Source organism: Schistocerca gregaria, chromosome 4, assembly GCF_023897955.1.
Source record: "Schistocerca gregaria isolate iqSchGreg1 chromosome 4, iqSchGreg1.2, whole genome shotgun sequence".
In the NCBI taxonomy this organism is placed as follows: Eukaryota; Metazoa; Arthropoda; class Insecta; order Orthoptera; family Acrididae; genus Schistocerca; species Schistocerca gregaria.
Window position 1 is genome coordinate 753762687 of NC_064923.1, and position 13688 is coordinate 753776374.

Genomic DNA, 13688 nt, shown 5'->3' on the forward strand with positions numbered 1-13688 from the left:
TTTGACATCAGTCAAATCAAACAGAGGAGTTTGTTAAATGTTAAGATAAACTTAAGAATTGCTATATTATGCCTATAATTCTAAACATCTTACCTTTAGTCTCCACTGTGTGTTGATCTCCATTTTCAGCTTCATGAACATCATTTTCAAATTATAGTACACTAACATGAATGTACAATAACTTAAAAAAGAAAAAAATAAACAAACATCTATTGCTGCCTGTGTTGCATGAAAAAAGGGGCCACACTATAACTTACCTGGCTTTTTTGGCAAATCACTGGCAAGTACAATGTCCGTGTCCTAGTTAATTACATACTTTGCACAAAAACCATTTTGTGATCTTACATATTCGACCTTACACGTTTTTGTTTTACATGTGTCTATGTCAGTTTTTTTTCTGTATCCCCACGAAGCTGTGCCAGCAATAAATGGACAGTTATTAAATATATACATTTTTCTCATTTTGGGATGCCATGTTGTTCCTGGATACTCACCCTCTCTGTCTTCTGGCTGCACTTCTGTTACAATGACATTGGTTCCCTCTTCAAAGGAGATGCTGACTCTCTTTGGTGATGGTTTGATGAGGTCTGGCAGCTTAGCTTCAACCTCACCAGTGCTCTGTAGTTCGGTGACCATTATGCTGTGTTGTGCCTGGGGAGCAGACTCTTTTGCCACAATTGGGGTGGGAATATCTACATCTAGTCTACCTATTCCATTCTCTGGATGCACTTCAGACATGAAAGCTGCCTCTTGTTCTACAATATCTTTGTGAGCAATCTCTTCTTTCACAGTTTTTGTGACAACCTTTGTACCTTCTGTATCTTGCACTATCACTTCTGTAACCATGACGCTTTGCCCCTCTTGGAATTTCAGCTCTGCACTTGATATATCTGGCTTCAGTGTGGGCTTGAAAATCCCCTCCCTTTCTTGCAAGGAGGTCTCACTTTGAATGATACTTTCATATGGTAACTGTTCGGTTGTTGCTTTACTTTTTGTGGGTATTATGTGAAGGGAAGCTTCTTCTGTTGTGTGGCCAGGAATGACTTCCAACTGTTGAATAACTTCTTTTTCTGGTACTTGTGGCACAGCAGTTTGCTTCTTTGGAACATCTTTTTCTTGATAAATACCCTCTTTATCTTCAGGAATAACTTGGGTGACCATGATACCCTTCTTCCCATCATCATATGTGACTTCAACATTTTGAGTATCTGGTTTGGAGTCACCATAAAACATTCCTTCCCTTTCCCTAACAAGTACTTCTGTTTGTAATACAGTTTCTATTGGTTGCTGCTGTGGCTTAGCATGCATTTCCATGGGTTTCTCACTAACTAGATCAGCAATGTCCTGTTCTGTGACAATTTCTACTTTCTCTGCTACTTCCTTAACTGGTATCTTTGGCTTGGCGACACCTGTTTTTGGAGCTTCTGAAGAGACAAAGAAACCTTCTTTATCTTCTGCTATGACAACTGATACAGCTGTAGCTCTCTGTTCCTCAAATTCAATATCTGCACTTTTTGTTTCAGGCTGGAAAACCTTGTCAAAAGTACGTTCCTTTTCTTGTATAAGTTCTTCAGATATAATAACACCTTCAGTGAGATCCTGACTGTATTTGGCCTTTTCTTTCACGTCAGCTTCCTGCTTAACATCTCCCACAGAAACTCCAGGAATTACTTCACTTAACTGAACAGATTCTTGGCTTATCATATCAGGCGTTGCTTGTTGAAATTTTGGAAACTCAGAAACCTCAATGTTTCCTTCCTTCTGCTGTGTTGTCACTTGAAGGACACTTAGACTTCTTCTTTCTTCAAACTTTGGTTTAGCATTTTTTTCTGTAATTTGAGTAGATCTTCTAAATTCCACTTCACTTTCCTGAATTTCAGTTTGTGTCTGTATCAAACTTTCATATGGAATTTGTTCCACTGTAACATGCATTTCCTGAGCAGGATGTGTTTTGAAATCTGCAAGACAAGTGTCAGGAATTACTTCTGATGTATGTAAAACTTCTTTTCTTGATATATCAGAAAGTGTTGCTTTACTCAGTGGTGCTTCAGGAACAATGTATTGGCTTTCCTTATCTTCTGAAACAACTTCTGTTACTGAAATTCCTCTTCCTTCCTCAAAGGCAACATCTGCATTCCTTGAGTCTAGTTTCAGGTGTCCAATAAAGTCTCTCTCTTTTTCCTGTACAATAGCTTCTGTTTGTAACAGTCCTTCACAAGGTATGGAATCTGGCTGAAGCTTAAGCAATTTGGGCTTTTCTATGGAGAGTTCTCCAACACTCATTTCACTCAGAGTTACAGATTTCTCTGCAATTTCCCTACTTTCAATTTCAGGTACAACAGCATGCTCTTCTGGCTTTTTTCCAATTGAATAGTCTTCTTCCTTATCTTCCAGAATTATTTGTGTGACAGTAATGCTCTTTCCTTCAGTGAAGCTTGTCTCAGCTCTCTTCAGAGATGATCTTATATCTAGACGCAAGTCCTGTTCTTGTTCCTTTTCTTGAACTAATGCTTCTGACTGCATGATACTTTCAAATGTAATTTGTTCCACTTTACTCTGTACTTGCTGTGCAGATTTAATTTCAACTTCTCCCAGACATAATTCTGTCAATACTTCAGACTTCTGAGCCACTTCTTTACCTGAGATGTTGGGTTGTGCAGTTTTTGTTTCAATTACCTCTGGAGCAAAATATTCGCTTTCTTTATCTTCTGGAACCACCTGTGTTACCGATGCAACCTGTCCTTCCTCAAATACTATAGCTGCACTCTTGGAATCTGGTCTAGATTGATCCACAAAGTCACTTTCTCTGTCCTGAACAACTGCTTCAGTCTGGATAAGACTCTGAAGAGGAAGTGATTCTGGGAAGGCCTGTGCAGTGGTTGGTACATCTGTATGCAACTCAGCTGTACCAAACTGAGTGACAATTTCAGATTTCTCAGCAATCTCCTGTCCACGAATTTCTGTTTGTGCAGTTTGAGGTTTTGGCAGTTTTGTAGCTACATAGTCAGCTTCCTTATCTTCAGTAACAACCTCTGTGATAGTAACACTTCTGCCCTCTTCGAAGCCTTTTTCTGCACTTGCCATTACTTTTTTCACATCAGCATGGAATTCTCCTTCTTTTTCACTAACAATTGCCTGTGACTGAATAATGCTTTCAAATGGTGTTTGGTCAAAACTAATTTTTAGTTTCTTGACTGGTTTCACTTCAACTTCCCCAACACATGTTTCAGTGAGAACTTCAGATTTTTCAGCTACCTCTTTTGTATCAATATTTGGCTTTATTGACTTGAAATCTGGAAGAGTAGGTGTTACATATTGGCCTTCTTTATGTTGCTCAAAAATTTCTGTAATGGTAATTCCACTTCCTTCTTCAAATGCAATGTCTGCATACCTGCTGCTTTCCTTCAGGTGTTCTAATCCTACAAAGTCTTGTTCCTTTTCTCGTACTATAGCCTCCGTTTGTAAAATTCCTTCAAAAGGTACAGAATGTGGTTGAGCCTGTGCAGTTTTTGGGATAGTTACATCAAATTCATTTATGCTAACATGTGTCATGACTTCAGATTTCTGTGCCACTTCAGTACCATACACAGATGCCTCAGCTATAAGTTGCTTTGGCTGCTGTTCTACCATATAATCCACTTCTCTATCACTTGTGATAATTTGACTAATTGTTAAACTTCTCTCTTCTTCAAAACTCCTCTCTGCAGTTACTGTAACAGCGGTTACACCAGAAGTAAATTCTCCTTCCTTTTCACGAATAATTGGTTCTGACTGCATCAAACTTTCAAAAGGAAGTTGCCTTGGGCTCACCTGAAGTTTCTGCACTGGTCTGACATCAATTCCTCCTAGAGAAATATCTGCACAAATCTCAAGCTTCTGTGCTACTTCTGTTGGTGTTACATCTGGCAGGGCAAGTTTGGTTTCAGGAAAATCGGGTGCAGTATATATTGCTTCCTTATGTTCAGGAATTACTTCAGTAATAGTAACACCTCTTTCTTCTTCAAATGTCATACCTGCACTTCTAGAATCAGGTACAAATTTCCCCTCAAATGTCTGTTCATTTTCTTGAACAGCAGCCTCTGTTTGTACTAGTCCTTCATGAAGAATAGCTTCTGGCTGAGCTTGTACAAGTTTAGGCAAACCCACAGAAAACTCACGTATTCCTGTACCAGCTACAATTTCAGACTTCTCAGCTATTTCTTGTCCACGAATATCTACTACAGCCTTCTGTTCCTTAGGTCTGTCTTCAACAACACACACAGTTTCCTTATCTTCAGGAACTACCTGAGACACAGTTATGCTCTTACCTTCAATAAACACACTCTTTGCACTTGCTGATATCATTTTAGAATCAGATTGGAAATGCTCCTCTCTTTCACTCACTAAAGCTTCTGACTGTATTATGCTTTCAAAGGGAACTTGATCAATGGTGATTTGAAGTTCCTGGGGGGCCTTCACTTTTACTTCACCAAGAGACATATCAGGAAACACCTGTGATTTCTGTGCAACCTCCTGCCCAGACACATTTGGCAGAGCAACTTTAGTCTCTGGTGCCCCAGGAGAAATATACTGAGACTCCTTGTCATCTGGCACTACTTCTGTTATTGCCACACCTTGCCCTTCTTCAAACAATACTTTGACTCTCTTCTTGTCTTCTCTGAGCTGACTCACAAAATCAGATTCACTTTCACGAAAGGTAATTTCTGACTGAACTAAGCTTTCAAACAACAATTGTTCAGCTGTAGCTTGTACATGCTTTGGTTTTTCAACTGAGAGATCAGATGTTGCCACTTCTGTAAATACTTCAGATTTCTCAGCAACTTGTTGCACTCCTATTTCAGCTTCAGCTACCTGGGGTTTAGGTTTCTCCATGATTACATAGTCACCTTCCTTATCTTCTGCTATGATTTCACTTACAGTAACACTCCTGCCTTCCTCAAATTTCCTATCTGCTGTGGCAGACACTTTCTTTATACTTGACTTAAAGATGTCTTCCTTCTCACGGATAATTGCTTCAGACTGAACAATACCTTCAAAAGGAATCTGCTGAACATCAGCCTGTATTTTCTGTGTAGGTCTCACATCAACAGGTCCAAGGCTAAGTTCTGTTAATACCTCTGATTTCTCTGCTATCTCATGTCCAGATATGTTTGGTAGGGCTACTTTACTCTCTGGTGCTGTAGGAGAGATGTACTGAGATTCTCTGTCATCCGGAACTACTTCTGTTATTGTCACACCTCTACCTTCTTCAAATGATACATCCACTTTCTTCTTATCTTCTTTAAATTGACTAGTAAATTCAATTTCACTTTCACGAACAGTAATTTCTGACTGAACTAAGCTTTCAAACAAGAAGGATTCAGATTTAGCTTGTGCCTTCTTAGGTTTTTCAACCGAGAGGTCAGATGCTGCTACTTCTGTAATTACCTCAGTTTTCTCTGCAACTTGCTGCACTTGGACGTCTGGTTCAGCTATTTGCGCTTTGGGTTTTTCAGTAATTACATAGTCACCTTCCTTGTCTTCTGCTATGATTTCGCTTACAGTAACACTTCTGCCTTCTTCAAATTTTCTCTCTGCAGTGGCAGACACTTTCTTCATGCCTGACTTAAAGATTTCTTCCTTCTCTCGGATAATTGCTTCAGACTGAACAATACCTTCGAATGGAATTTGTTGAACATCAGCCTGTATTTTCTGTGTAGGTCTCACATCAACAGGTCCAAGGCTAAGTTCTGCTAATACCTCCGATTTCTCTGCTATCTCATGTCCAGATATGTTTGGTAAGGCTACTTTACTCTCTGGTGCTGTAGGAGAAATGTACTGAGATTCTCTGTCATCTGGAACTACTTCTGTTATTGTCACACCTCTACCTTCTTCAAATGATACATCCACTTTCTTCTTATCTTCTTTAAATTGACTAGTAAATTCAATTTCACTTTCACGAACAGTAACTTCTGACTGAACTAAGCTTTCAAACAAGATGGATTTGGATTTAACTTGAGCCTTCATAGGTTTTTCGACAGAAAGGTCAGAAGTTGCTACTTCTGTAATGACTTCAGTTTTTTCTGCAACTTGCTGTACTTGGACATCTGGTTCAGCCATTTGGGCTTTGGGTTTTTCAGTAATTACATAGTCACCTTCCTTATCTTCTGCTATGATTTCACTTACAGTAACACTCCTGCCTTCCTCAAATTTCCTCTCTGCAGTGGCAGACACTTTCTTTATACTTGACTTAAAGATGTCTTCCTTCTCACGGATAATTGCCTCAGACTGTACAATACTTTCAAATGGAATCTGTTGGACATCAGCCTGTATTTTCTGTGTAGGTCTCACATCAACAGGTCCAAGGCTAAGTTCTGCTAATACCTCTGATTTCTCTGCTATCTCATGTCCAGATATGTTTGGTAAGGCTACTTTACTCTCTGGCGCTGTAGGAGAAATGTACTGAGATTCTCTGTCATCTGGAACTACTTCTGTTATTGTCACACCTCTACCTTCTTCAAATGATACATCCACTTTCTTCTTATCTTCTTTAAATTGACTAGTAAATTCAATTTCACTTTCACGAACAGTAATTTCTGACTGAACTAAGCTTTCAAACAAGAAGGATTCAGATTTAGCTTGTGCCTTCTTAGGTTTCTCAACTGAGAGGTCAGACGCTGCCACTTCCGTAATCACTTCAGTTTTTTCAGCGACTTGCTGTACTTGGATGTCTGGTTCAGCCATTTGGGCTTTGGGTTTCTCAGTGATAACATAGTCAGCTTCCTTGTCTTCTGCTATGATTTCACTTACAGTAACACTCCTGCCTTCCTCAAATTTCCTCTCTGCAGTAGCAGACACTTTCTTTACACTTGACTTAAAGACGTCTTCCTTCTCACGGATAATTGCTTCAGACTGTACAATACTTTCAAATGGAATCTGTTGGACATCAGCCTGTATTTTCTGTGTAGGTCTCACATCAACAGGTCCAAGGCTAAGTTCTGCTAATACCTCTGATTTCTCTGCTATCTCATGTCCAGATATGTTTGGTAAGGCTACTTTACTCTCTGGCGCTGTAGGAGAAATGTACTGAGATTCTCTGTCATCTGGAACTACTTCTGTTATTGTCACACCTCTACCTTCTTCAAATGATACATCCACTTTCTTCTTATCTTCTTTAAATTGACTAGTAAATTCAATTTCACTTTCACGAACAGTAATTTCTGACTGAACTAAGCTTTCAAACAAGAAGGATTCAGATTTAGCTTGTGCCTTCTTAGGTTTTTCAACCGAGAGGTCAGATGCTGCTACTTCTGTAATTACCTCAATTTTTTGAGCAACTTGCTGCACTTGGACATCTGGTTCAGCCATTTGGGCCTTGGGTTTCTCAGTAACTACATAGTCTCCTTCCTTGTCTTCTGCTATGATTTGGCTTACAGTAACACTTCTGCCCTCCTCAAATTTCCTCTCTGCAGTGGCCGACACTTTCTTCACACCTGACTTAAATATGTCTTCCTTCTCACGGATAATTGCTTCAGACTGAACAATACCTTCAAATGGAATCTGTTGAACATCAGCCTGTATTTTCTGTGTAGGTCTCACATCAACAGGTCCAAGGCTAAGTTCTGGTAATACCTCTGATTTCTCTGCTATCTGATGCCCAGATATGTGTGGTAGAGCTACTTTAGATTCAGGTGCCACAGGAGACAAATACTGGGCTTCTTTGTCATCTGGAATAACCTCCATTATTGTGACGCTACTGCCTTCCTCAAATGAAACATCTACAGTCCTCTTATCTAATTTTAATTTGCCATCAAAATCTATCTCACTTTCTCGGACAGCAACTTCTGACTGAACCAGGCCTTCAAATAATAATGACTCTGGTTTAGCTTGTGCATGTTTTGGGACCTGAAATGAAAGTTCTGAAACTCCTGTTTCTGGTATAACCTCAGATTTTTCAGCTATTTCATGGGCCTCTATTTCTGGTTGAGCTATTCGTGTTTTGGGCTTTTGTGCTGCCACAAAATCATCCTCCTTGTCTTCTGGTATAACTTGGCAGATAGTGACACTTTTACCTTCCTCAAACATTGTCTCTGCACTTGCAGTGACCATTTTTAAATCAGAGATAAAGGTATTTTCTTTCTCACGGACTACAGCTTCAGATTGAACAATGCCCTCAAATGGAACTTGTTCCAATGATGCAAAAGTCCTATGTACTTTGTGTTCCATGACATCGCCAACAGAAAGATGTGTTACAACTTCAGCCTTTTCTGCTATCTCATGGCCAAGAATATCAGGGCGTGCTTTCTTTCCTGTTGGTATCTCCAGTTCTTTCACAGTTCCCTCCTTGAGATCTGCAATTACTTCTGTAACAGTTTGTGCCTTCCTTCCCTTTTCTATGAAGACATCAGCTTTTTTTGTCACTGGTAATTGTTTTTTGACAAACTCAGATTCATTTTCATGAGTTTGACTCTCATAGACCATAACACTTTGAAGAACGTCATGTCCTAGTTTAGCTGTTTCTGACACTGGGACTATTGTTTCAATTTGACCAACCCCTATTTCTGTGAGCACCTGACTTTGTTCTGCCACCTCCTGGCTTTCGGTTATGTCTGGCTGTGCTTGTCTTTCTTTGGGTAATTGAGGTGCAGTATAAAGAAGTTCCTTATCGCCAAGTGTGACCTCTGAAATAGTGAGAGATTGTTCTGCTTCAAAATTTAATCCTGCCTTTCTAAAAGCAGGAAGTTCACCCTTTTCAAATGTTCCTTCACTTTCTTGAATAAGAGCTTGTATCTGCATTACACTTTCAAATGGTGCCTGTTCAGTGTTTGCTTTTACTTTGAGAGGCTCCTGCTGAACCAGTTCCCTGATATTCAAACCTGGAACTATTTCAGATTTCTCTGCAACTTCATGAGTGAGAACTTCTGAATGAGCCACTTTGCCACTTGGCTTTTCAGGAGTTACATATTCACTTTCTCTGTCTCCTGTCACCATTGAAGTAACTTGTAGTGGCTGACCTTCTTCAAATACAATTTCAGCAAGTTTGGCTATGGGCTTAATATCACCCTTCAAGGGTTCCTCACACTCTCTTATGCTTACTTCCATTTTAATAACACTTTCGAAGGGCAAATGAGCCTTCTTTGCTTGAGCTGGTGAAGTTTTTTCTTCCTCTAGTTTCCCCATTCCAAATTCAGGTACAATTTCAGTCTTTTCTGCCACTTCTTTGCCACTGATATCTGTCCTTGCCTTTCTTTCCTTTGGCTTTTCCACAGTTGCAATTATTTCTTCTCTATCTTGTGCCAATATTTCAGTAATGGTCAAACTCTTACCCTGTTCAAATTCCAGATTTGCATGTAGCATATCGTATTTCAGTTTCTCTTTAAATTCTCCTTCTCGTTCTTGCACAGTTGCTTCTGCCTGCTGTAGACTCTCAAATGTCAATTGTTCAGATGTGGCTTGCACTTTGACTGGAGTCTCTAAAAGTATTTCACCAGTTCTTGATTCTGTCACTACCTCTATCTTCTGAGCTACTTCCTGTCCCAATACACCAGGTTTTGCAAACTTGCCATCTGGTTTGATGGGAGCTTCATAATGCCCTTCCTTGTCTTGTGTGATGACTTCCGTAATGGCTAACATTTTTGCTTCATCAATTACAACCTCTGCACTCTTACTATCTGGCTGTACACCCACTGAGTATACACCTTCACATTCCACAGGAGCCATTTCTGATTGAATCAAACTATGATGTGGCAATTGTTCCGCTAAAGCTTGTACACACTGGGGCTCTTCGTATGGTAACTTACCCACACTACTTTCAATCCAAACTGCTGTTTTCTCAGCTATTTCTTGCCCTATTACAGATGGAAATGCTTTCTTTCCTTCTGGCTTCTCTGGTGAAGAAAATGTTGTCTCCACATCTCCAGTAGTTACCTGATTTACAGTAAGTCCCTCTTCTTCCAAGATAACAGTATCTGCTACTTTGGAATCAGGCATAATTAATGGCTGATACTCAGATTCCTTTTCTCCTGTCAGAGTCTCACAAAGAATAAAACTCTGATATGGAATCTGGTCTTTAGTGGCTTCTGCTGTTGATGGCTCTACATGTGTTATTTCTGTGACATTTAACCCAGCTATTATTTCAGACTTCACTGCAACTTCTTGAGTTCGGAAGTCTGCTGTTGCTTTATATTTGTTTGGAGCTTCCGGAATTTCAAGTGGTTTTTCTTTGTCATCAGGCAAAACTTCTGTGACACTTAGTGTCTGACCTTCTTCAAAGGTAATGTTAGCTGTTTTTTCATCTGGCTTAATATCTGCACTATAAAGACCTTCCCTTTCACCAATATGTGGCTGTAGTAACACAGCACATTCCAGTGCATCCTGTTCTGGGTGAGCACTTTCCTTAACTGGTGACTGCCTCTTCCATTCACCAGTGACATAATCCATCACCACTTCCTCCTTCTGAGCAACTTCTTGGCTACGGATATTGAGAGTGGCCTGCCTCTGTTTTGGCATTTCTGGGGATTCAAGGATAGCCTCTTTATGGTCAGTGACAATTTCTGTAATTGATATTCCTTCACCTACATCAATGGCTACATCTGCAGTCCTTTTCTCTGGCTTCACACCTTCTTTAAGTTGTCTCTCAACTTCAGTAATAGCTGTCTCTGTGATTATAAGTTCTTGCAGTGGTTCATTATCAGGCTTTGCTCTACCTGTGACATGTTCTCTCTCAGGAAGATCACCAACATTTAACTCTGGCAATGTCTCTGACTTAATAGCCACTTCATGAACTGGTACACTGGCTGTGGCTGTCATTTGTTTAGGAGACTGTTCTGTAACATATTCTTTTTCTTTATCATGTGCCACTACTTGTGTCACACTAATCTCTGAATGTCTCTCTGTTAAATCAACTGTTGCACTCTTTATATCTGGCTTTATATCTTTGGACAACTCACCTTCTTTCTCAACCATTTGTGCAAGTGTCACAAGAAGGCTTTCAAGTGGAATCTGATCAGGTTTAGCAGTTTCTCTTGTTGGATATTCACTAGATAATGGTACAGCAGAGATATCTGGTCTCACTTCTGTCTTGATTGCCACCTTTTGGCCTTTTATTTCTGGAAGAGCAAAGCATTCAGTTGGCATTGTGGGCTTTGTATATCCAGCTTCTTTGTCTTCTGTAACCACTTCAGTAACAGTTAAACTCTCTTCTTGTAGAACTGTAATGCCTGCTTGTTTACTGTCTGGTTTCATTGCTTCCTTGTACGACTGCAGACCTTCACCTGTAATAGCCTCCTCTATAATCATCTCTCGAAGGAGTTCTCTGTCAGCTTTAGCAATACCTAATGCTGGTGTATCCCTTTCTATATGACCTGCATGTCCTTGTGCAAGAGTTTCTTCAATAACAATTGACTGAAAAGGCTGAGTTGGTGATGTCTTCACTCTATGACTTTCTGGCAGTTCAGCTGCCAAAAATATTCCTTCTGACTCCTCTGCCACTGTCTGCACAACAGTTAGACCTGTCTGTGGTGAAAATGATTTTTCACCCTGAGCTGGCAGAGGTTTCTGAAGGTCAGGTAGCATACTTTCTTTTTCTTGTGCAAGTATCACTGATACTTGCTTAGCTTCTGTTGTTTCAAATACAGACACTGCTTCATCAGTGCGATATCTTAAGCTCTCTGACAGCTCAGCAGATGCATGTCCTGCGCAAACCTCCAATATGGAAAGTGGTTCTTCCGGCCTGACACTAGCTTCAGCTTGAACTTTTAGTGGTGACTTGTCTGCAAGAAGTTCACCTTCCATTTCCTGCACAAGAGATACAGATACATCAGCAGCTTCCAAACAAGAGAGAACAGGTTCTGCTGTTTTTTCAGCTGGTTTCTCCTCTGGAGCAAGTTCTGCCTCTCTTTCTACTGCTGTCATGAATGCTGCCTGTATAGATTCTTTCTCCATAAACAAGACACCTGCTTTTTTGGCATCATGCTCATCACTCCTGAAGGCCTTCTCTTGCAGCTGTGCTTCCACAGTGGTTACAGTAATACCTCGCATAAGAGTAACATCTTCTTCTGCTGTGGCAGTCTCTGGCTGTTGTTTCGCAGCTAATGGGGCTTCAGCTTCCTGCACATCTGACTGTGAAACCTGTAATGCCTCTCCTGGAGTAATTTCTGATCCAGCTATCTGTGATGGCGGGAGACGATCTGACACATACTCACCTTCCTTCTCTGGTGCATGCATTTCTAGAGTTGAGATTCCATGTTGAGCCACTACACTTTTACTTGCCATTTCTGTTGCTACAAATGATTCTGGCAGATATTTTCCTGGTTTCATCTCAGGAAACACCTCACTAACCAGCAATGGTTCTGCAGATGGTACCTGAACACGAGGTTTCACAGGAAGTGGCTTTGAGGTAATCTGAAGAACATTCTCAGAAGTACCCTCTGTTACTTCTAATACAGATATTCCTTCATTTGGTAAGAAAATATGTTCTGCTTGCCTCTGTTTGGGTTTTCTGAGATCTGTGAAGTCACCTTCTTTTACTGAAATTTCAGTCTCACTTACACTGGTTGCTTCTTGCAGTGTTAAACCAATGGTTGCCTGCTTCTGTTGTCCTTCAGCCAATTCCACCAACTCACCAGTTCCAGCACGCACAGTCATCTCACTTACAACTACACCTTCTCGTGGAATAATAGCCACACTAGCCTCAAATGACTGTGGCTGGAACACATCAGAGAATTCTCGTGCACGAGTATGCACATCTGCTTCCGTAACAGTATAAGGTTCAATGGTGTCAAATCGCTGAGATGCTTTTATACCTTCAAATTTTGTTGATTTTGTGGGAACTTCATGTTCTTCCACAAGCACTTGTTCTCCAGATACTGCGCTTAGAGTCAACATGTTCACTTTTACATGCTCACCACGATCCTCAACTTCTGTCTGTAGTTCCGTAATATGCACAGACGGTACAGTCTCTGACACTTGTTTTGTACTTAAAAGGGGCAAAGCTTTCTGCACAGTTTTCTCAAACGGTTTTATTTCCTGCAAATATTCTTCATCAATCATTTCTTCAGATGTGTCTGGTTGAGTAGCTTTTATTATTTTCTTCACCTTTCTTTTCTCGCCACCTACCACCTGTATTTCCACCTCAACCTCTTCCTCGGATTTCTGTCTGATGACCTTCTTTCTCCGTTGGCTTCTGATACCCTCCCCCTTTCTTTCTTCAATTATAATTAGTTCTTCATCCTCCTCAAACTTTTTATCTTCTTCTTCAGCTCTTGTCTTCTGCACACCAAGTTCTTCAGCTGGTTGAGTAACAATAGCAAGAGAGGGCTCAGTTATTGTAATTTGGTGGTCAGTAGGTAATTCTGTAATCAGTACCCCCTCATCCCTTTCCACCTCTATAGGTATTAGTCGTTCATGGGGTTGTGGTTTTTCTGCAGCAGTCCTGGATGCTGTGCGCCGTTCATGGTCTATCTCTTCAAGAGTTTCTGTGAAGTGTCAATGTTATTGTGTCACTTTGTGTATATTGCATGGTGAATAGCACATGTAGCTGTTAAAGAACCAGTTTCCAGTATAATATACAAATTAAGATTGAAATACTTTATTTTATTCAGTAAATATCAATCTTAAATTTTTCTAATGTTTCAATCTGGTGTCTGGCCAAAAGAACACAATGCTATTTATATTGTACTGGATGCCTGGTTACAATTTTTCTTTCAATA

The 13688-nt window shown here is 40.2% G+C and overlaps 1 protein-coding gene across 11 annotated transcripts in view; it reads right to left on the reverse strand.

Annotated features, from left to right (window-relative positions):
- The window catches only part of LOC126365782 (titin), a 523502-nt gene that overhangs the window by 157766 nt on the left and 352048 nt on the right, over nt 1-13688 (reverse strand). For 9 of the 11 annotated variants that reach the window (XM_050008347.1, XM_050008355.1, XM_050008352.1 and 6 more), the window contains one exon: nt 495-13454. The exons of 1 other annotated variant lie outside the window; for it this stretch is intronic. In XM_050008347.1, the coding sequence (XP_049864304.1) occupies nt 495-13454 (12960 nt within the window). The remainder of the gene's footprint in view (nt 1-494; nt 13455-13688) is intronic. One more of the 11 variants, XM_050008349.1, reaches the window with a different exon arrangement.